This window comes from Anabrus simplex, chromosome 14 (assembly GCF_040414725.1).
Source record: "Anabrus simplex isolate iqAnaSimp1 chromosome 14, ASM4041472v1, whole genome shotgun sequence".
In the NCBI taxonomy this organism is placed as follows: Eukaryota; Metazoa; Arthropoda; class Insecta; order Orthoptera; family Tettigoniidae; genus Anabrus; species Anabrus simplex.
The window spans coordinates 4,693,982-4,715,046 of record NC_090278.1 but is presented as its reverse complement, the minus strand read 5'-3'; the positions used below and the strand labels follow the sequence as shown (position 1 = coordinate 4,715,046).

Here is a 21,065-nt window from a genome sequence, read left to right as displayed (position 1 = left end):
TGCGGTTTTCCCTATCAACTTTCATTCCACCAACACTCTCCATTACCATGTCATTTCATCTGTCATTCATTAATCATTGCCCCAGAGGAGTGCGACAGGCTTCGGCAGCCGGCACAGTTAATATTCTCGCAGCTAGATGGGGCTTCATTCATTCCATTCCTGACGCGGTCGAATGACTGGAAACGGGCTGTGGATTTTCATTTTCATTTATGTTTATCCCTGAGCCCGCCTGGTGGCCATGATCGTTAAAGCGATGAAGTCTAAACGGTCTGGCACCGTCGTTAGCCGGTTCGAGTCCCGTTGGTCGAAATAAATGTTCACTATCAGAATGTTGGCCGGCAGGTTAGGGGAGGTGGTGTTATACAATTTCTAATCACTAGATTGTATGCCAAAATCCTGGATTAAATTCCCTACCTCTCCGCAGTGCTCATACGGAGCGAGGGCATATGACGCTGCTGATGGTGATTCGTCCGTCAGTTGGAGACGTTAAGCCTTGAGCAGACCCCTTGGTGCTATTCGACAGGAGTAGACTATGTGCCGGCATCGGGTTTCACCCTCTCCCTTCCTACTGTCATATATACATCACTCATTTCATCTCATTAACTCCTCTGATGAGGTTGACGTCAGGAAGGGCATCCAGTCATAAAAACCCGCCACGACAGATTCATCTCATCTCATACCCGACCCCGTAGAGAATCGGGACAAGGATTGGACAAACAAACAAACATGCATGTTTATGTCTGTTTAATATTTAGGAACTTAAATTCTATAACTTATCTTAGTGTAATAATGTCCTGCTTTGTCTCCATTCCTGCATTAACCGCCTGTTAAGAAAGAAACATGTCATTCTTTCTTTAAGAATGTATATTTGTATCCTTCATGTCCGGCTCTATGGCTATATGGTTAGCGTGCTGGCCTTTGGTCCAGGGGTCCCGGGTTCGATTCCCGGCAGGGTCGGGGAAGTTTAACCATCATTGGTTAATTTCTCCGGCACGGGGACTGGGTATATGTGTCGTCTTCATCATCATTTCATCCTCATCACGACGCCAGGTCGCCTACGGGAGTCAAATTGAAAGACCTGCATCTGGCGAGCCGAACATGTCCTCGGACACTCCCGGCACTAAAAGCCATACGCCATTTTTTTTTTGTATCCTTCATTTAATAATGATTTTTTACATATAGTTTTATATCTCACGTTACTAAGGCAGTGACCAAGATAGTACTGAGAAGAATAAAAAACCAAAACCCAAACCTAAACCCATGGCACTACAGCCCTTGAATGGCCTTGGTCTACCAAGCGACCGCTGCTCAGCCCGAAGGCCTGCAGATAGCGAGGTGTCGTGTGGTCAGTACGACGAATCCCCTCGGCCGTTATTCTTGGCTTTCTAGACTGGGGCCGCTATCTCACCGTCAGATAGCTCCTCAATTCTAATCACGTAGGCTGAGTGGACCTCGAACCAGCCCTCCGGTCCAGGTAAAAATCCCTGACCTGGCCGGGAATTGAACCCGGGACTTCAGGGTAAGAGGTAAGCACGCTACCCCTACACCACGAGAGGAGACCAGTTTGGTTTTAGAAAGAGAAGAGGAATGATAGATTTAATTGGATGCCTAAGGATGATTGCAGAAAGGATGTTAGAAGTGAATAGGGAAATGTATATATGTTTCATTTATTGGGAAAAAGCGTTTGTCAGAGTGAACTGGTGTATTCTGATGAGGATTCTGAAATATATTGGTGTAGACTGGAAAGACAGATAAAAGAGTTGTATAAGAATCAGAAGGTGATGGTTAGACTAGGTGAATAAGAAACAGAAGAAGTGGGTATCGGAAGAGGAGTGAGACAGATATGTTGCATGTCACCCGCTCTGCTCAAGATACATGCCGAAAAACTGTTATAGAATGCCATGGAAAAAGCAAGAGGCGTTGTAGTGGGAGGAAAACCAATAAAGACCTTAAAATACGCAGATGATGTGGCGGTTTTAGCGGAATTGGAAAAAGATGTGCAAGTCATGTTGGAAAATATTGAGCGAGTTGGCAAGGAGTTCGGAATGAAGATAAACATTGGGAAGACTAAGTAATGAGAATAGGAAAGGAGGAGACTGCTGTTAATATAACACTAGAAGGAAAGAAATTGGAACAAGTAAAGTCATTCAGATATCTGGGAAGTTTGTTGACATGGAATGGAAGCTGTACAGAAGAAATAAGAAGCAGAATATCTATGAGAAGAGAAGTTTTTGGAAAGGTAAGAGGGTTTTTGACTTTTAAGGCAATCCCTCTTGATTTAAAAAAGAGATGTGGAGTGTAGTTGTCATATGGAGGTGAAACATGGAGATTAAGAAAGATAGAAACAAAGTATTTGGAAAGTTTTGAAATATAGTTGTGGAGAAGAATGGAAAAAGTGAAGTGGAGAGATAAAGTGAAAAATGATGAAGTGCTAAGAAAAGTAGGAGAGAAGAGACACCTGACAAAAACGTAGAGAAGAGGAAAATATCCTGGTTGGGACACATACTACGTAGACATTGTCTTTACAGAGGATGTTGGAGGGGAAAATAGATGGAAGAAACGGAAGAGGAAGAAGAAGGTTTGGAATGTTAACTGATGTCAAACAAGGGAGAAGCTATGAACAACTGAAACAAGATGCTCAGGACAGAGAATCATGGAGGCTGTTCAGTTGATACCTGTCTCAAGACAGATTCACAGAAGAAGTATAATAATATTTATATTTATTCTGTGTTCGACAACTGTAAGCTCGTAAGTGAGTCGACACTTCCTTCTTAAAATCATGATCGAGATGAATAGTTTTGCTGCGAATTGTATGTTCAGATTACAACATAACATCCAATTTTCGAGACTTCTTAGAAAACAGATTCAGGAGATCAATTTTGTCTCTGTGAATGTTCAAGAGAGCCAACCTATTGAGTCGATTTTCACTTCTTTATTGTCAGTTTCTGTTTATTGTCTTTGGTCAAATTTCCATCGGGGAGGGAGGTTAACCCCATCTGGTACGCTCCTGCATGTAACACTTCTTATATTGATGTGAAAACGTATACAAAATCAGGCGACATACAGTTGAACCTTAATGTAGCGAAATAAGCCGGAACGTGAGAACATAATTTCCTTACACTCATTGATGGGAAGAATACAAGAAAAAATGTAATTCGTAGCTTTGAGCTTGCATTCATGAGTAGTGGGTTCGAACCCCATTGTTGGCAGCCCTGAAGATGGTTTTCCGTGGTTTCCCGTTTTCGTACCAGGAAAAATGCACGCCACGGTCGCTTCCGTCTCAGTCCTATCCCTGTCCTATCTCATCGTCGCCATAAGACCTGTCTGTGTCGGCGCGACGTAAAGAAACTTGTAAAAAAAAGACACCGTACAGGGGCACTTGAAAGAATACTGGTGTTTAATTTGAAGAATATCATTGGAATGTCTTTGGAAGTACTAAAGATGAAAGGAAGAACAGTGGAACTTCGATATCGCGAATCACCTCGGGAGCTGAATTTTATTTCGAGATATAGAGAATATAGTTTTTGAGCATGTATAGCATATAATTGAATCATATGTATCTACGGGCTTAATCTTAATTATTTTTAACAGTATTTAAAAATATACAAACAAACTCTATTTTACGGCATCACTTTAATTATAACCCTTGTTATAGTAACTTTTTAGAAGACAGCCAGTAGTGAAACAAGAAACATACCTCCGTTAACACCTTTGGAAAAAGTCCGTTAGTCTCTTCTGTTTGTTACCGTTAACCTTTCCTCCCTCCACATTGAAACTTCTCGTCAGTGCCAGACAGCCGAGATTCGTAAATGGAGCTTGTCATCCACGACTTCGGGGGTTGCTTTCGTACGTGACCGGTAATTAATTCACACAGCGAGGCTTCGCCGATTTTTCGATCATAACAAGTTTAGTTTTTCGGATCCCGTCATATTAGCTCCCAGCATTACTGTAAACCTTTCTTTACTGTTCCTCAGAAACCACAAATACCGTATTGCACATTTAATGTTACACAAAATTCGAGTTACAGAGTAATTTTTGCTTCAAGGGAGGAAATGTTTGCTTCGATAAGTTCGGTTAGATTTAAATACACATGAAGAATAGGACAAACGGCTGGGAGATGTAAGTTACTTCGTAATATACAGGCCGTACTGTAGAAAGCGCGCCAAGCCAATCAGCTGATCAGTTGAGGCGGGCTAAGCGAATGTTACAAATTGTACTTGTGAATGTAATTCATAAGGATTGGGGGCATTCTTTGGATAATTGTGACTACTAAAAGACAGACATTTATATTTAAGTATATTGCATGTCTGTTCTTTAAATTTATCACATCGGGATTTTCGTAAACAGTTATTATTAAGATAATGAGACCTCATAGTTTAGGTTAGGTATGGTCTCTTCACGTGGTGAGTAATATAATTTCAAGGGACGTAATACTTCTCGTGCAATATATTCATTTGATTGTTATCGTATAACACGTTTTTGCATAAATATAATGTGTTGCGAATTTAAATACAGTGTGTGAATGTTTGCAGTTTGCCACAATGCTAAGAACTTGTGTGTACCACGGCAAAAATACAACTATACAAGTAAATATACATCAATATTTTCATTTTCTTTGTACGACGGCAGGTTACCTTTATGAAAAATTAAAATCCCAACCGAAATAATACATATTACGAAGAATGAAGGAGTATGTTTCACTCATTTTCCCGAGCTGATGATGAGCTCTGCTTTGACTTTCTTGTTACACATATTTACAGCAGGCGTTTTATTGTTAATACAGAACAAGTATAAAACTGGACATTAACCTATCGAAACTACATATGGTTATTTCTTAGGTTAGTAATGTTGAGTACGCGCTGTCTTCTTCCCAAAATTAATGCGAGTGAAAAAACAATTCCTCGGCAATTTCCGGGAACGCGGGAAGTAACTAACAGATCTTGCTGGTCAGTGCAATAATATTTGGGAAAACATGGGCTATTCCTAAATAAAATATGATACAAATGTTTGTGTGGAAGAATGGGTCTGAAAGAGAGTGCTAGAAGTGTCAAGAAAAAGAAACAAGAAAAGTACGGTACTGTATTTATGACCATCTAGAGGTATGGAGGTAACACCACACCCCGAGGCGACCGCTGCTCAGCTCGAAGGCCTGCAGATTTCGAGGTGTCCAGTGGTCAGCTCGGCGGATCCTCTCGGCCGTTATTCTTGGCTCTCTAGACCGCGGCCGCCATCTCATCGTCAGATAGCTCCTCAATTGTAATCACGTAGACTGAGTGGACCCCAAACCAGCCCTCAGATGCAGGTAAAAATCCCTGACCTGGCCGGGAATCGAACCCGGGACCTACGGGTAAGACGCAGGCACGCTACCCCTACACAGTTATTATTATTATTATTATTATTTATATTATTATTATTATTATTATTATTATTATTATTATTATTATTATTATTATTATTATTATTATTATTATTATTATTATTGTACGTTTGTTGTCTCGATATTTGTGTTAATGCATAGGGTTTAATAATTATTTGTTGGTTACATTGACGAGTAAAACCCTCAAGCTTCGATCGCGTGGCTCACTGTTTCAAACCTACTTCTTCTAAAATTACATAGACCTGACTTAAAACTTATGATGCGATTACATGTGTTAATGATCTCTTCTGTTATATTAATAGAACATTTGTAAATATTTCATAATTGTAAGGTACAGACGTATCATGTGCTTGCGTTGCACGGGTCGGACGAAGGAAACCGTTCGCCTCTTTGCGTGACGTCATCGGAGCTACAGTACGGCCTGTACATTACGAAGGCAATGCTTCGAGATACTGAAAATTCGACTAATGGAGGTTCGAGATATCGAGGTTCGACTGTACCTGATCCAGAACTGGTGAAGCTCCTGGTTATGCTTTTAGTAGAACTGACAAAGTTACATTCACCATAATTTATTTTTTCACGCTTCTGCTTCAGTGCGATGTATATCAATTACTAGAATGTAACGATTACAATTTTTCATTTCAAGTAGTAGATTACAAGTGACAAAATTCAAGTATCTGGGCTCCACGATCACTGATGATGGCCGACTTGTCAAAGAGATCAATGCAAGGACATCCGCCGCCTGGACGAAATGGAGAACATCAATCGGCGTCACTTGCGACTGGAGGATGAAAGATAATCTCAAATCAAAAATCTAGCGTACTGTCATCCGATCTGTTGTACTGAATGATTGCGAATGTTGGCCGACTACGGCTGAGACAGAGCGTCGACTGGGTGTCACGGAGACTAAGATGATGAGGTGGACAGCTGGCGTCGCTGAACTGGATCGCATCTCCAATGAATCCATCAGAGAGAGATTTGGCGTTGCACCGATTCAAGAAAAAATGCGCGAGAGTCGTCTACGATGGTTTGGACAAGGCAGACGCCGTACAAGGGCGCCCATGCCCGAGGGCAAGGGAGCGCCGCGGCCCCCCGCTGGCTCTCAGGGAAAGGAACAAAATATAATGTAGTCAGGTGTTTTCCTTTCAAGAAAATGATTTAAAAGGCGGTATTACGTAGAAGTGGTAGTACCGCCCCTCACCAACAGGCAGGGTATACCGTGGGTGTAATTCTACGGTGGAATACAAGTCGCCATTCATCTTCCAAAATATTACAAATACTACATACCCCCCGGTCTCTCGAAGACGGGTGTTGCATGTTAGAAGTCCCCGGACCGAGCTCGATAGCTGCAGTCGCTTAAGTGCGGCCAGTATCCAGTATTCGAGAGATAGTAGGTTCGAACCCCACTGTCGGCAGCCCTGAAAATGGTTTTCCGTGGTTTCCCATTTTCACACCAGGCAAATGCTGGGGCTGTACCTCAATTAAGGCCACGGCCGCTTCCTTCCCACTCCTCGCCCTTCCCTGTCCCATCGTCGCCATAAGACCTATCTGTGTCGGTGCGACGTAAAGCAATTAGAAAAAAAAAAAATAGAAGTCCCCGGTAGGAGACCAAAAGGCCAACCTAAACAGCGATGGGCCGATACCCTTCACAAAAATCTGAAGAGCGTCAGTTTCCACCCTGACATGGTCCAGGACACAACTAATACAATAATGGCGTATGGCCTCCGGAGAGGCCTGGTGCGGGTCTTTTCCTCGTAGACGGCCTATTAGGCGACCTGCATGGCTGTGAGATGAGGGCCCTACCTAGGATGATTTCTAATGCTGAATACGCCACACACACACCCAGCCCCCGAGCCATTGGAATTAACCAATTAAGGTTAAAATCCCCGACCCGGGACCCTCTGGACCGAAGGCCAGCACGTTAACCACTTAGCCATGGAGTCGAGCAGGACAGAACTAAATGGAGACAACGAATCCATGTAGCGGACCCCGTCAGCAGGAAGGACAAACGCTCATTAAAAAAAAGAGTAAATTACAAGTAATTACATTTTGTAAAAAGTGATGATTACAAGTAAAAATTACTATGAATATAATAGATACAGGTAATCCGATTTCTTGTACTCGAGTAGGGCCTACTTCCCGACTGTGTTGACTTTGTAGGCTATACAAAATCAGGCTACATACATTCAAACCTTATTATAACGAAATAATCCGGAATGTGAGAACATAATTTCCTTACACTAAGGCTAGAATGTATGTAGCCTGGTTTTATAGCACTGTTAATGGTGATTCGTTCATCCTGATGGAGGATCTTTTACTGTCCTCTGACAAAGTGAGTCCGTATTGTGGTGGACCGTATTTTTGACAAGTTTACGTTAGATACAGAATCAATACTTATTTGGAAATTCTTTCTAATGGGTTTTATTTTTTTAGATTTTAGCGTTTCAGTTTTCAAACATATGCCATAAGCCCTCATCCCGCATTCAGAGAGGTGTTTGTTGATTATCATAGCCCGAGAAGTCGGAGTCACCACCGAAAGTTCATTCACCCCACCCTCCTTTTCTTTGGAGAGAATGTGCAAATGCATATTGACTTTTTACCCATGTACAGAGATTAACTATCATATAATTATCATGTCAATCATTTCATCTCGTTAACTCGTCTGATGCGGTGCCATTGATGCTTTCACGGCCCGCACTTATATACATGATATAGGCTTTTGGGCTTATGCCGTGTCAAAAAAGTAATAAATAAATAATAATAAATAAATAAATAAATAAATAAATAATGCTCTGCATCATCTTCTGATGACGCAGAGCATAGTTCCCTGCGAAACGTAAAGAATTTCACCTTATATTTATTTGACACGGCATAAGCCCAAAAGCCTATATGATGTCCTCTGACGAGGTTGACGTTAGGAAGGGCATCCGGTCGTAAAAACTTGCTACGAAAATTCATCTTACTTCATAGAGAAACGGAGTAAGAGGGTTAGACATAGATACCCATGTAGATTAACGTGGCGAAATCTCGATATTGTATGAAGTTACCTTTACCTTCCACCACATGCCCAAGGGCCTACGTGGCCCGTATGAAGATGACATAGACGTGTGCTTATTTTAGGCACCGAAGACCCGTATTGACAAGCGTCAGTTACTTTTACTATTATCTTAGGTTTCCAAAACTCGGATAATGTCATTATCTCGGATAACGCTCACTTCTGTATTCACCACAGCATTTATTATCTCGGTTTACCAAGTTGTTTTCGTTTCAATCTGTATTTGAACCTTAAATTTTTCATACAACCGCTCGGAAAACAAATGACTACGTACTGCCGCCACTATTGAAATGTAAACAAGTGTTTAATACGTTCCCTGCAGCAGTGAATTTTGATGACTTAATTTTACGTCGTATCGGCCCACCGATGACCCGATGCTGCCTTTAGTTATTATCGGTTCGGGTCACCGGTGACCTGACGAATTTGACTTTGGTTTGTCCCTACTATGAAATCTAAACCAATGCTGGAGCACTTGTGTGCGTTATTGTTGAGGAGACATTCCATTGTATTTATCTCTGCGACAGTTTTCCAATTCAATAAGTGCGTTACCCAGAAATGACCCCGGAAGTAAATCTTATTTTCATGTTCACTGATCTGTTTTTGTGGAATATGATAGGCCTATGTTAATTATTTTCACATTATGCTTAGTAAGAAAATAATATCACAAAATACGAGGCTGTACGTAGGGTCATCGTCTAATACTGCCATCGCTTTTGTTCCAATTCGTCCGGGATAAAGTGACGTCCTAAACTTTTTTCTTTTCCGTGCCACAGGTGTCTCAGAATGTTAAATTTCCATGCCTAGAAAAAGGACATGAACTGGCTTGTAAATATTATCAACGGAAGATAATAAACATATCAATAACTACTGCAATAAATAAACATCTGAAACCTTATATTCGCTTACCTGAGAGCAATGTAGAAAGAAATAGGTTACACGAGATGTCAGAATGGTGGTACTCCTCGCACCCAACAACAATCTTCCATCTGAAGGCAGCAACGCTTCATTCACCGTAACCACGCAAGCGATTCCCGAACCTGAAGCGATATGAAAAAAAAAAAAAAAAAAAAAAAAAACCTTCGGGTCACCGGTGGGCCGATCAAAACTAGCAGTATGCCTCGATCCTTCACTTCATTAGGAACACTGTGTTGCAATTAGTTTTCGGAAATTTGTAACTAGGACGTAGTTACTTACTCCGAAATGTTGGGAAGTTCGCACCGACGGATGGTGACCCGAACCGCAAGGAACATGTTAATTATGTTCGGTGTTTGCAAATAATTTAGGATAAATTCTATCTGCTATTGAGCTGAAACGAAGAAAAGCCTAATACGACTTTACAAGAGAAGACATTATTATTGAATTTGGTGTCCGACTCGTTGGCTGAACGGTCAGCGTACTGGCCTTCGGTTCAGAGGGGTCCCGGGTTCGGTTCCCGGCCGGGTCGGGGATTTTAACCTTAATTGGTTAATTCCCATGGCACGGGGGCTGGGTGTTTGTGTTGTCTTCATCATCATTTCATCGTCGTCACGACGCGCGGGTCGCCTGCGGGTGTCAAATAGAAAGACCTGCACCTGGCGAGCCGAACCCGTCCTGGGATATCCCGGCACTAAAAGCCATACATTTCATTTCATTGAATTTGGTGGCTGAAAGCATTAGCATCGTAGAGAATAAGAAAACAAATTATAGCCTACATATCGTAGATTTCACTAAAAAATTAAGAAATATTCCTTAGTTCTTCATTAACCCAAGTAAAAGTGGCTCAGTGCGCCTTCCTGTGGTGCCAGGATCGCTTTTTGAGATCTTCAATAAATGTGTGTTTTCTTGACTGTTATGTCATCTGTTGGTGAAACATTCATACATCAACTAGAATGTCTCTAGTTCATACTTATCACTACTATTGTCGCTTTTTGTTGGAGTTTCATGTCCACACAAATCTCGTAGTAAACAAACATGGCAGCGTCGAAATCGAAAACACTGCGAACTGAATCGGATATTTTACAAGATTTTGACGAGGATAGTGACTTTAGTGAAACTGATAGTGAAAAAGATTCTGAGGACATTGAAACTCCAGGCGAGGCTGGAGAAGTTTGGATAATTTGTCAGATGACGATACACCATTGCAAACAACTGAGAAAGTGCGTTGTACGTGCGACAACAGCAGAAAAACGAGGGCGATCTAGGCTGTAATGTGGGAGTCCATGAAACACGCTGGGATCAATTAGAGCACTACTTCAGAACAAGGGAACACAACTGCAAGAAAGCCCAGGAAGAGGAAGTAGAATCAGAATAAACTGCAAGAAAAAACGTGAATGTTTTCTTCTTCCCCTTATGGCAACGATGGGACAGGAGTGCTAATTTGCAGATTTTCTTAAAACATTCAGGGTTATTTTAGCATTGTATGGGGAACATTTTGTATATTTCTCTTTTTGTGTTATGATGACCGTTTTTGTGCAATTTCACTCTGTATTTTCAAGATAACAAAAATTCAAACCAACAAAAGTTTGCTTTTTATAAAGGATCTTTAGTAATTATATTTTCATTTTTATGTGTATTTTTATTATGAAACAACACTTTCTGATTAAAATGGGGTATATATTGCTGCTTTATGATAATACTAGCGAATGTACCCGTGCTTCGCTACGGTATTCTACATTGTATTCGAATATCGAAGTAAATAGTGTACATGCAGTAAATAAGATAGTTTTAAAATTGCATGTCTCTTAGCGTTATCCGAGAAAGAGCATGGGGAGGTCCCCGTACGTTTCCAATGTAAAGTGTTTGTTACGGATTTGTGATATAACGGCAGGCTCACTTGCCTACTGGCATTCACAATCAGGTTGGGAAGTTTACATTATAATTGCAGGCCCCATTGCCTACTATGCGGACAGAATCGATTTGGGGAGTTTTCGTTAAAATGGCAGCCCCCCTTTCCTACCTCCTGACAGATTACAGTTTTTATTATAATGGCAGGCAATTACCCTACTATCACTCGAAATTGAGTTGTGCAGTTATCATTATAATGACAGGCCCCTTTTCCTACTGCCAGCCAGCGTACTGCCAGTCACACCAAGTTGGTGAGTTTCCATCAAAATAGCAGGCCAATATGCCTAATGCCAGTAACATTTTAGATGAGTACATTTCTTTATAATGGCGGGCACCCTTGCCTACTGCCAAACACAATCGGGTAGGGGAGTTTTAAACAAAACTGCATGCTCACTTACCTTCTGCAAGTCAAATCGAGAAGGGAACTATTCATTACAATTGTAGGCCTTCCTTACTAATGACAGTTACACAGGAGTTGGAGAAGGAACCCTTTCCTACTGCCAGTCAAAGTCGGTGTGGGGAGTACTGATTACAATAGCAGACCGACCCTTTCTCGATCGCTAAATCGACATCAGTGAATATATATAGATCGACATACGAAAGTATATGCGTGTTTACAATATTGAAGACCTTCATTTACAGATTAACTGCTACTAAACGTACGTCATATCGACAAAGGATTATACCATAAGACACGCCGGATTTAGTGGCCTAAATGGCTGGTCCAATGATATGTCATCTATTCTTGGGTCAGATTTAGAAACGTGGAACAGGGTAAAGGTTTTGTAAGATCATCTCACATTACATTACTTTTCGGATAATAATGTGACAGCTACATACGTAGCATTTGGCTCACATATGGCTACTGAGTGGGCCAATTTTCGTGAAGAGTTTGATGATTCTGTATTTCATATAAGTAATTGAAAGTATGAATAATGCATGTGAAAATTCCAAATTGACTTAACATCGATTAATAGAGAAAAATCAAACGTAAAAGGGATACAGATACGGCATAAAGTCATAAGACCAAGGTTGTAGATCATTCCAAATTGAACGGAGATTGTGCAATCCGTTACGTGATAGGAATTTCCGAAGGTCTGCACCATCATTAAAATTGCCTGCATATTTCGATATTCTTCGGGGATAAAAAATGAAAAATTTAATGATATAGGATTTTTCATTCGTTACAGGCTAAAACGTATAATTTTGTCAAATTTCAATTATCTTCTTATTCTTCTGGCAGATTATGCCACAATGTGGATTTTGGGCGAGGCGGGTAAAAATTAGGACTTTCAGGAAATCAAAAATTATGGAGATTGTTATTATTACCCCTTAAACGGAAAGCTGTACGAAAATTTCGCCAAAATAGTCAGTGTAGAGGTACACAGTCGTTACGATTTGATTTATATAGATAAGGAATCTGCTCCATGTAAAACACCTTTTGGGCTATGTCCGCTGGACTTAACCTGCAAAAGTGACCATTCATGATATCTCCCTTATTAATCCTCCTGACGAAAAAATGCACATGAAAAAAAAGGTTTAGAGGTGGAATTCCATCAGGTTTGGTCGATTTCCAGTCAGGTTGGTCTTGTTCTGTATATATTGTGGAAGAGTAAAATCACCATTTCGGTTCCTTATAAACCGCCAGTCCATTCCGGAACATGAAATGTTATTTACGTTTAAAACCTACCTTTGGACAGGTGGATGCTAAATATAAATTTTGTTTCGAATGTCTTCAGTAGTTTTCAAGTTGTAAGGAATACGCTTTACACGCACCCGCTCGTGAGTTAAGTCCGATGGGACTTGTACAGAAAAACGGTCCTTTAATGATATCTCCCTTATTGATCCTCGTATCGAAATGATGCACATGAGAAAAAAAGGTTTAGACATTAATTTCTACCAAGGTAGGTAGACTTCCATAAACTTTTGTTGTGTATATTTTTTGGAAGTGCAAAATCACTGTTTCGGTTTCGTATAAACCCCCAGTTAGTTCAGGGATTTAGAAACAATATTTGCCCTGAAACCTATCAAGGACAGGTGTATTCTAAATACGAATCTTGGTGGAAATGCATCCAGTAGTTTCTAGCATTCACGTACATACGGCGTAATTAAGGAAGAAAATAATACAGTTAAGAATGTTGAAACTAATAGAAAATGGATTATAACTGAGGACAGCCGGATAACGACAAATAAATAAATGCCGTGAGTTATGGATATAATAAAGCGCTAACAGAGGAGAAATTTAGGTTCAGTGATTCTTAGGTAAACAAATATGAAGATGACTAATGGTGTTATTACTTAATCTATTCGAGGGCGGTTATAACCTCCAACGATATTCCGCCAATATCCCGCAGATGAGCCGATTGATGCCTCTCTTGCCATCTACCCAAGGAACAACCACGAATTTAAAAGCATGATGAGGAAAATGGCAATACGTTACTTCCCTACTGGCATGCAGTCAGAGACGTTGCCATGGTAACCTGTAGGTTCGTTGTCGGTCTGTCGGTCACTAAATGCAGAGCATGATACCAGCAGAAAATTGTAAATTTCTCCGTCATGTGAAGAGTAAGGTAAATTATGAACATAACGAAAGTTGTTTATAATGAAGAGACGTTTCACGTACGGTAAACGAAGTTTACAGAAAATCAATAGTATAAGAGAAAATAGAGGAAAACCACTGTGGTTTTCCTATAAACACCCCGTCTATTCAAAGATTTTAAAATTATATGCATATCGGAACCTTTCCTGGGATGAGTATACTCTAAATATGAAGTTTGGCTGAGATCTATCCAGCCGTTTCGACGTGATGGTGGGAAAACCACTCTGGTTTTCCTATAAACCCCCCGTCTATTCAAGGATTTTAAAATGATATGCATATCTAAACCTTCCCCGGGATTAGTATACTCTAAATACAATGTTTGGTTGAGATCCATCCAGCCGTTTCGACGTGATGGTGGAAAAACCATTCTGATTTTCCTATAAACCCCCCATATATTCAAATATTTTAAAATGATATGCATATGGAAAACTTCCCCGCGATGAGTATCCTCTAAATATGAAGTTTGGTTGAGATCTATCCAGCCGTTTCGACGTGATGGTGGAAAAACCATTCTGGTTTTCCTATAAACCCCCTGTCCATTCAAGGATTTTAAAATGATATGCATATCAAAACCTTCTCCGGGATGAGTATACCCTAAATATGAAGTTTGGTTGAGATCTATCCAGCCGTTTCGACGTGATGGTGGAACAGACAAACAGACAGACAAACAGAAACAATTTTATTTATATAGATTTTTACACTCGTTCTTCACCCCCTTTCCATCCCCGCCCAAAGGAGTCCTATGAGTCCCTTACACAACAGTATATTTTTTTCCCAGATATTAAGTCTTATTTGTACCTATTTTGGTTGACAGCTATGCCCAAACGTACATGCATAATCTCACTGCTCTAGAATCCTGGAGCTGACGTTGCCATGGTTACGGCAGTTCATTTCTTGATCCGATTCCTAGAGCAGGGGTAGTGTGGTGCCAATATCTCCGTAACGGTTGGTTTTAGGGCCTTAAAACATGGTTTTCGGGCCCGTAGGGCTTACCGAGTTTTGTTCTTTGCGTCAAGAGGATTAAATTGAGCTTTGTCTCGTCCTTATACGACAAATTCGATATTTTGCCTATAATAGTATAAGAGAAAATGGAGGAAAACCGTTTTTCCTATAAAACCCCCGTCTTTTCAAAGATTTTAAAATGATATGCATATCGAAACCTTCCCCGGGGTCAGTATACTCTAAATATGAAGTTTGGTTGAGATCTATCCAGCCGTTTCGACGTGATGGTGGAACAGACAAACAGAAACAATTTTATTTATATAGATTTACCAATTTTATAAAATATTTTCGAAGCCACTACAGTTTACCACTCGTAGCGTTTCCTATCTCCTCATTGATGTGAGACCTCTCTGTGTCGGTCCGACGTAAAGCAAATAATAATAATAATAATAATAATAATAATAATCAACTCAAAGAAGGTCAAAATAAAATGGCTAGAAGAAACTAAGGCGGACCTCCAAGAAATAAATATTACAGACGACATCATGGAAAATCGTGGAGCTTTTAGAACCAAAGTAGCTAATCATAAATTTAGGGAGAAACCAAAAAAGACAACTGGTATGAAGTGGTCGACAGAACGCAAGATGCAACACAGTGCATTCATGAAGAGATTTTGGGAGGATAAGAAGGCACAAACCATCAAACCAACTAACAAGTTCAAACGCGCTCTATGAATGGGCATAACGAAGGAAGAAGGAAGAATAATAATAATAATAATAATAATAATAATAATAATTGTTTTTACGTCCCACTCACTACTTTTACGGTTTTCGGAGGCGCCGAGGTGCCGGAATTTAGTCCCGCGGGAGTTCCTTTACGTGTTATTTTTACGTCGCACCGACACAGATAGGTCTTATGGCAACGATGGGACAGGAAAGGAATAGGAAGGAAGCGGCTGTGGCCTTAATTAAGGTACAGCCCCAGCATTTGCCTGGTGTGAAAATGGGACATCACGGAAAACCATATTCAGTGCTGCCGACAGTTGGGTTCGAATCCACTATCTCCCGGATGCGAACTCACAGCTGCGCGCCCCTAACCGCACGGCCAACTCGCCCGGTCAAGAATTCTTCTTAGGCCTACCTACGTGTTGGGAATTCCAGGTTATGTTCGCTCATGGACAACACTGACAATGTCGAAGCTTTAGATAATCTAAAATGAGCTTCAAAATTAGTTTCATAGTCCTCAAACTTTGTAGTGCGTTCGTTTTATCCATCTAGGACGTTTTATTGTACAATCTTGGTCATTACTCCTCGTAGCTCTGATTTTCTCTCTCAGTTAAATACTCCAGCCGTCTACGAGCTGCCATCTTGAAAGGCTTGTTTTACCGGCCAACCTTCCTCCGATAAAATTTTAAACCGAGATAATACCCATTTAGTGTGGTTAGCTGCCACCCCCGGAGGCCCGGGTTCGATTCCCGGCTCTGCCACGAAATTTGAAAAGTGGTACGTGGGCTGGAACGGGGTCCACTCAGCCTCGGGAGCTCAAATGAGTAGAGGTGGGTTCGATTCCTACCTCAGCCATCCTGGAAGTGTTTTTCCGCCATTTCCCCACTTCTCCTCCAGGCAAATGCCGGGATGGTACCAAACTTACGGCCACGGCCGCTTCCTTCCCTCTTCCTTGTCTATCCCTTCCAATCTTCCCATCCCACCACAAAGCCCCTGTTCAGCATAGCAGGTGAGGTCGCCTGGGCGAGGTACTGGTCATCCTCCCCAGTTGTATCCCCCGACCCAGAGTCTGAAGCTCCAGAACACTGCCCTTGAGGCGGTAGAGGTGGGATCCCTCGCTGAGTCCGAGAGAAAAACCAACCCTGGAGGGTAAGCAGATTAGAAAGAAGATAATACCCATTATCCGAGATAATGTTGTTGGTGAATAGAAATTTAACTGTAATCTCGTTTTTTTTTTTTTTTTTTTTTTTTAAGTTTTAAACCAAGATACGAGATTTTACTCGCGTTCGTGAATACGAACTTAAGTGTCGTTGTCCTAGTTATAAAGGAGTGTACTTTTGTTTGTGTATTTGTTTATAAAAATGATTGTGCCAGTGGATTTAGTAAATCTTCTACCTTAAATCCCTTCCTGTGTCCGCAGCCTCTTCCGACAGACGTTAGGTATTTCTAGTGCACTGTATTCCTTTTTATGTTCTTGTTAATTTGTTTGGAAGAATGTCAAAGAGAAGGAGAGAGAATCTATGTCTATGTGCCAGAAATGTTACTGTCTCTTTCTTTTTTCTCCTTCCGCTCTCTCTCTCTCTTCTCTCATATACGTATGTGTTTGTGTTTGTTTGTTCTGTGGTTTCTAAAATGGTTTTTATTTCTGTTCTCTCTCTTCCACACTCCTTCTCTCGCTCTCCCACCGTTCCCGCTGTCCTTGTCTTTCTTTCTCCATCTCACTCACACTGCAGGCCTTATTACGACGTCGTCATGGGACGTCACAGGACGTCGTCTACTGCGTCTTCGGCGGCCGCTCCACAGCCGACTGGCTCTTCAGTGCTCGTCGAGCTGAGGGACACGCCACTTCCTCGGCTCCATTCCTCAGCGAAACTGGATACTCTTCAAGACAGGTGCAGTGTGTAAAGCCAGTGATGGTGCATAAATAGTAGCGGTTCCTGCTATTTTGGAAGTTGTTATTAATATACTTGCGTTTTATTAGTTAAGGAAGTGAAATTTTACTTGCGGGTTCTTGGAACTGTTTGCATTTCTTGTAGTACTTCACCAACTTAAAGATAGAAATTTTATGAAGTTACCTCTGTAGTGTTGTCTCATTCTGAACAAGTCGTACATCTTTTTCAAAATAGGAAAGAAACCTAATAGTATTACGTAATTAACTACATTTATTACGTATTTTTTATCGAATTAACAGTATTATCATCATCATTTTTAAACTAGTGCAATATAGCGTTGTGAAACATTCCTGGAGTCGCCATAGCTAGATTTCTCTCTACGTCTTCCAATATAAAGTAGTGCACGTCTAACATTTTTTCTTCAAAGTTTCGAGTGGTTTTGTGTTTTCTTTTGAGTGATAAAGTATTTATTGGATTTCAATTAATCCGTGTGTTGTGTTGTTTTTTGTTAGTTATTTCATATTTGAAAGGAATTTTGTGCCATTCTACGCAACAGTTTGATTTTTCAGCATTATTAATCAATTATTAAGAGGAATTATTAAAAGTGTCGAATATTTTTAACAGTAAACAGATGATAATAGTGTGTTTCATTCTGCGTGTAAAATAAATTAGTACAGGAACGTGATAAAAAACGTAACTCCCTCCGGTGTTAACGGTGATGAATTTAACTTTTTGGAAGATTAGTTACTTTTATTATTTTTTCGTTTATATGTCTGGAGCTCCGTGTGACAACAACATGGACTCCGCCAGAGTAAGGAACGTGAAATGAACTCATCGCCTCTACATCAGCACGTACGCCAGATTGCGTCGCAGCAGCAGCAGCACGCGTCGCCGCCGCAGCCGCCGCTTGTGCCATCTTACGGGAACGTGGAACAAGGTGAAGCAGACGTTCTTCTGTCATCTCCTCCTTGTCCGTACCGCCTACAAGTTGGCCGCACTGTGACGAGGTATCAATCTTGTACTGTGGACCCTCGACCGGGACGTGCTGTCCATTGTCCAGACCTCAACGCTTGTCTTGTCAACGAGGGACGACCCGAAGCTGTTGATTGTCAGGCCGTCCATTTTGGATATGCCATCCCTGTCACAGTGGTACCACTACCTGAACAACCTGATCTAGCCGAACTTGTTCTTGATCCCACACCAGATCTTACACCTGAAGCAGTGTCCTACCTTCTCAGACATCATCCTCAGTTGAGATCTGAAAATATCCAACACTCAATAAACGGTGGTACTGTGACAATTGTCAGCAACGAAGACGATACTAACATGGCAGCAACGGCTAAACACGAAACTCTTAGAGGAAGAGGGAACAAATTCTCTTCGGAACCAGAGGAAGATATAGCTGCTATTGCCAAGCAAATTTCAGATCATGCGGAAGCTATTTATCAGACTTGGAAATCAAGGGGGCTAGCTCCTACAGAAATATTAACATGTCACAGCAACGCCACAGCTGCTGATAAGTTTGGTTCGGCTTTGACTCCACAACAGCAGCAACAGACACCAACAACAACAGGAACTTCATCATCGGCTTCGTCGTCACCAATGAAGCAGCAGAGGCAACAACAAAGCAAGAAATCTCCAACCCCAGTTGTAGATCTTCTTACACCGAACTTAGATACGAATAATCTTGAACAATTGGTTAATAATTTTGTATCCGAAGACAAAGCTAGAATTGCAGCAGCTAGACAGAAGTCCCAGCAGCAACATCAACAGCAGCAACAACAGCAGCAATCAAAAATTCTTCCTTCATCTATACAGTTCGCCCTTCAAAAGTTCGAGAAGCAGACTCCTAATGTCAAGAACTCTCCTAGCAATATCAGCTACAATAAACAGTCTCCTGTTATCACTCCCTCAGAATCACCCATCAAAACTCAAGCATCACCATCTAAAACCCCAGCATCCCCGTCTAGCGTTAAAAGTGGACAGTTTTCTCAGTCACCTCATCACTCCAGAACTCCATCCATTCCGTCGTCGACTAGCGCATCGCCGATACTTAAAACTACAACTACTACTACAATACCGTTTACTTCTGATACTATAGAAACAATTTTTCCTGCTGACTTGAACGTGAGCAAACAACAGCCAAAGAAAGTGATAGAGAATACTGAAAATAATGCTACATCTGGACTAACAACATGGCCTTTAAAGAATAAAACAATATCTGGAGGTAACGTCACTGATAGAAGAGCTGCCAAACCGGGTGATAATCCTACTGCTATAACTACAGAACGTAAAGCAGAAGATTCTTCCGGAAAATTTGCTACTATGCCTTCCAATAACAAGACTAACATAAACGTTAACAATAACAAAAATTCTGCCTACCTGGAGGAAGTGGCGAGGGAAGAAGAAAGACTTATCAATGCTCTGAAGACTGGTATCATCATAGCTGAAGAACCATCCAGTACTAAAACATCTGGCATCAGTCCCGTAGAGAAAAAGAGTACCATTGTGACCAAGAAGACAAATAAGGATAAAGCAAATTCTAGTTCGGCTAAGAAAGAGAAAAAGACAGTGCAGTCCCCTCCCCAACAACAAGGCGATGTTGTGGTCTCTCCTACTGGGAACGGCAATTCTGTCTCTCCAAAAACTTCCTCTGCGGTGACTCCGAAAACTTCTCTGACGACACAACAACAACAACAACAACAATCAAACGTCATCATGAATTCTGTCGCTCCAGTGGTTTCACCAACCGTAGGAAATGCTGCTTCGTCTCCAGTGAAGACTACCGCTGTGGTAGAAGTTCACAAAGAACAGCAGCAAGATCTGGACAAGTCATCTCTCTCTAATTTATCACTGGTCGACTACGCCAAAGTGAGGTACCGCAATGCCCAGCAGCATCCGTTGACACAACAGCGACTGGACGACGTGAAACAGCTAAAGGTGTCCAGCGGAGGAGTTCATCAAGCAGAAAAGCATGGGCAGCAGGAGGTGGTTTCAGTGGCGAAGAACCGTTTCCAATTGAGTCCAAGGAACAATGTTACCAACAACAGCACAGGTGCAGGTTGGAGGTATAGTGACCAGAGTGGTAGCGGTAGTAGTAGTGATGAGGGTGGTGGTGGTAGTAATAAAAGGTTCGGAGGGATCGCGTCCACCGCTTCCACTAGCGCGCGCGGGAGATTGGAGGCAGTGCCGCATCCCGAACTGACGACGCAGCAGCGGCAACATATCCGTGCGGCAGCGGCTGCCGCGGCCGCTAACTTGCCCGCCGGTGGCAGTAGCGGCAATAATCCGGTAAGACCGTTCCTAACGCGTGGTTCCGTCGCCGAGAGAGTACTCATCTTCGAGAAGTGTCCCACGGAGCTGATGCTGGATAAGCGACCTGGAAGATCTAGTCCCGCCATCACCACCTGGAGGACTGGTCACGACGTACACGCCAAAGCTCAGGTCTGTGCTCTTCTCCCTCGCAATGCATGATTTTCATCTTAACTTATTGCATGTTTAGACTTAAACTTGATTGCATGACACGAACTTTGCAAGCAGAAATAAGTTATACTTTTATTTAAGGTCAAGTTAGTTTAGAAGTCTTATATGTGTCATGTCGATGATTTTAGTGTTCATTCTATTTTTTTAACTTATCCTCAACTAACGCACT

At 41.5% G+C, this 21,065-nt stretch overlaps 1 protein-coding gene across 2 annotated transcripts in view; it reads left to right on the top strand.

The window, feature by feature from the left end:
- The window catches only part of LOC136885478 (uncharacterized), a 574,475-nt gene that overhangs the window by 326,353 nt on the left and 227,057 nt on the right, over positions 1–21,065 (top strand). For both annotated transcript variants that reach the window (XM_067158055.2, XM_067158056.2), the window contains exon 2: positions 17,255–20,857. In XM_067158055.2, the coding sequence (XP_067014156.2) occupies positions 18,239–20,857 (2,619 nt within the window). In that variant the 5' untranslated portion in view covers positions 17,255–18,238. The remainder of the gene's footprint in view (positions 1–17,254; positions 20,858–21,065) is intronic.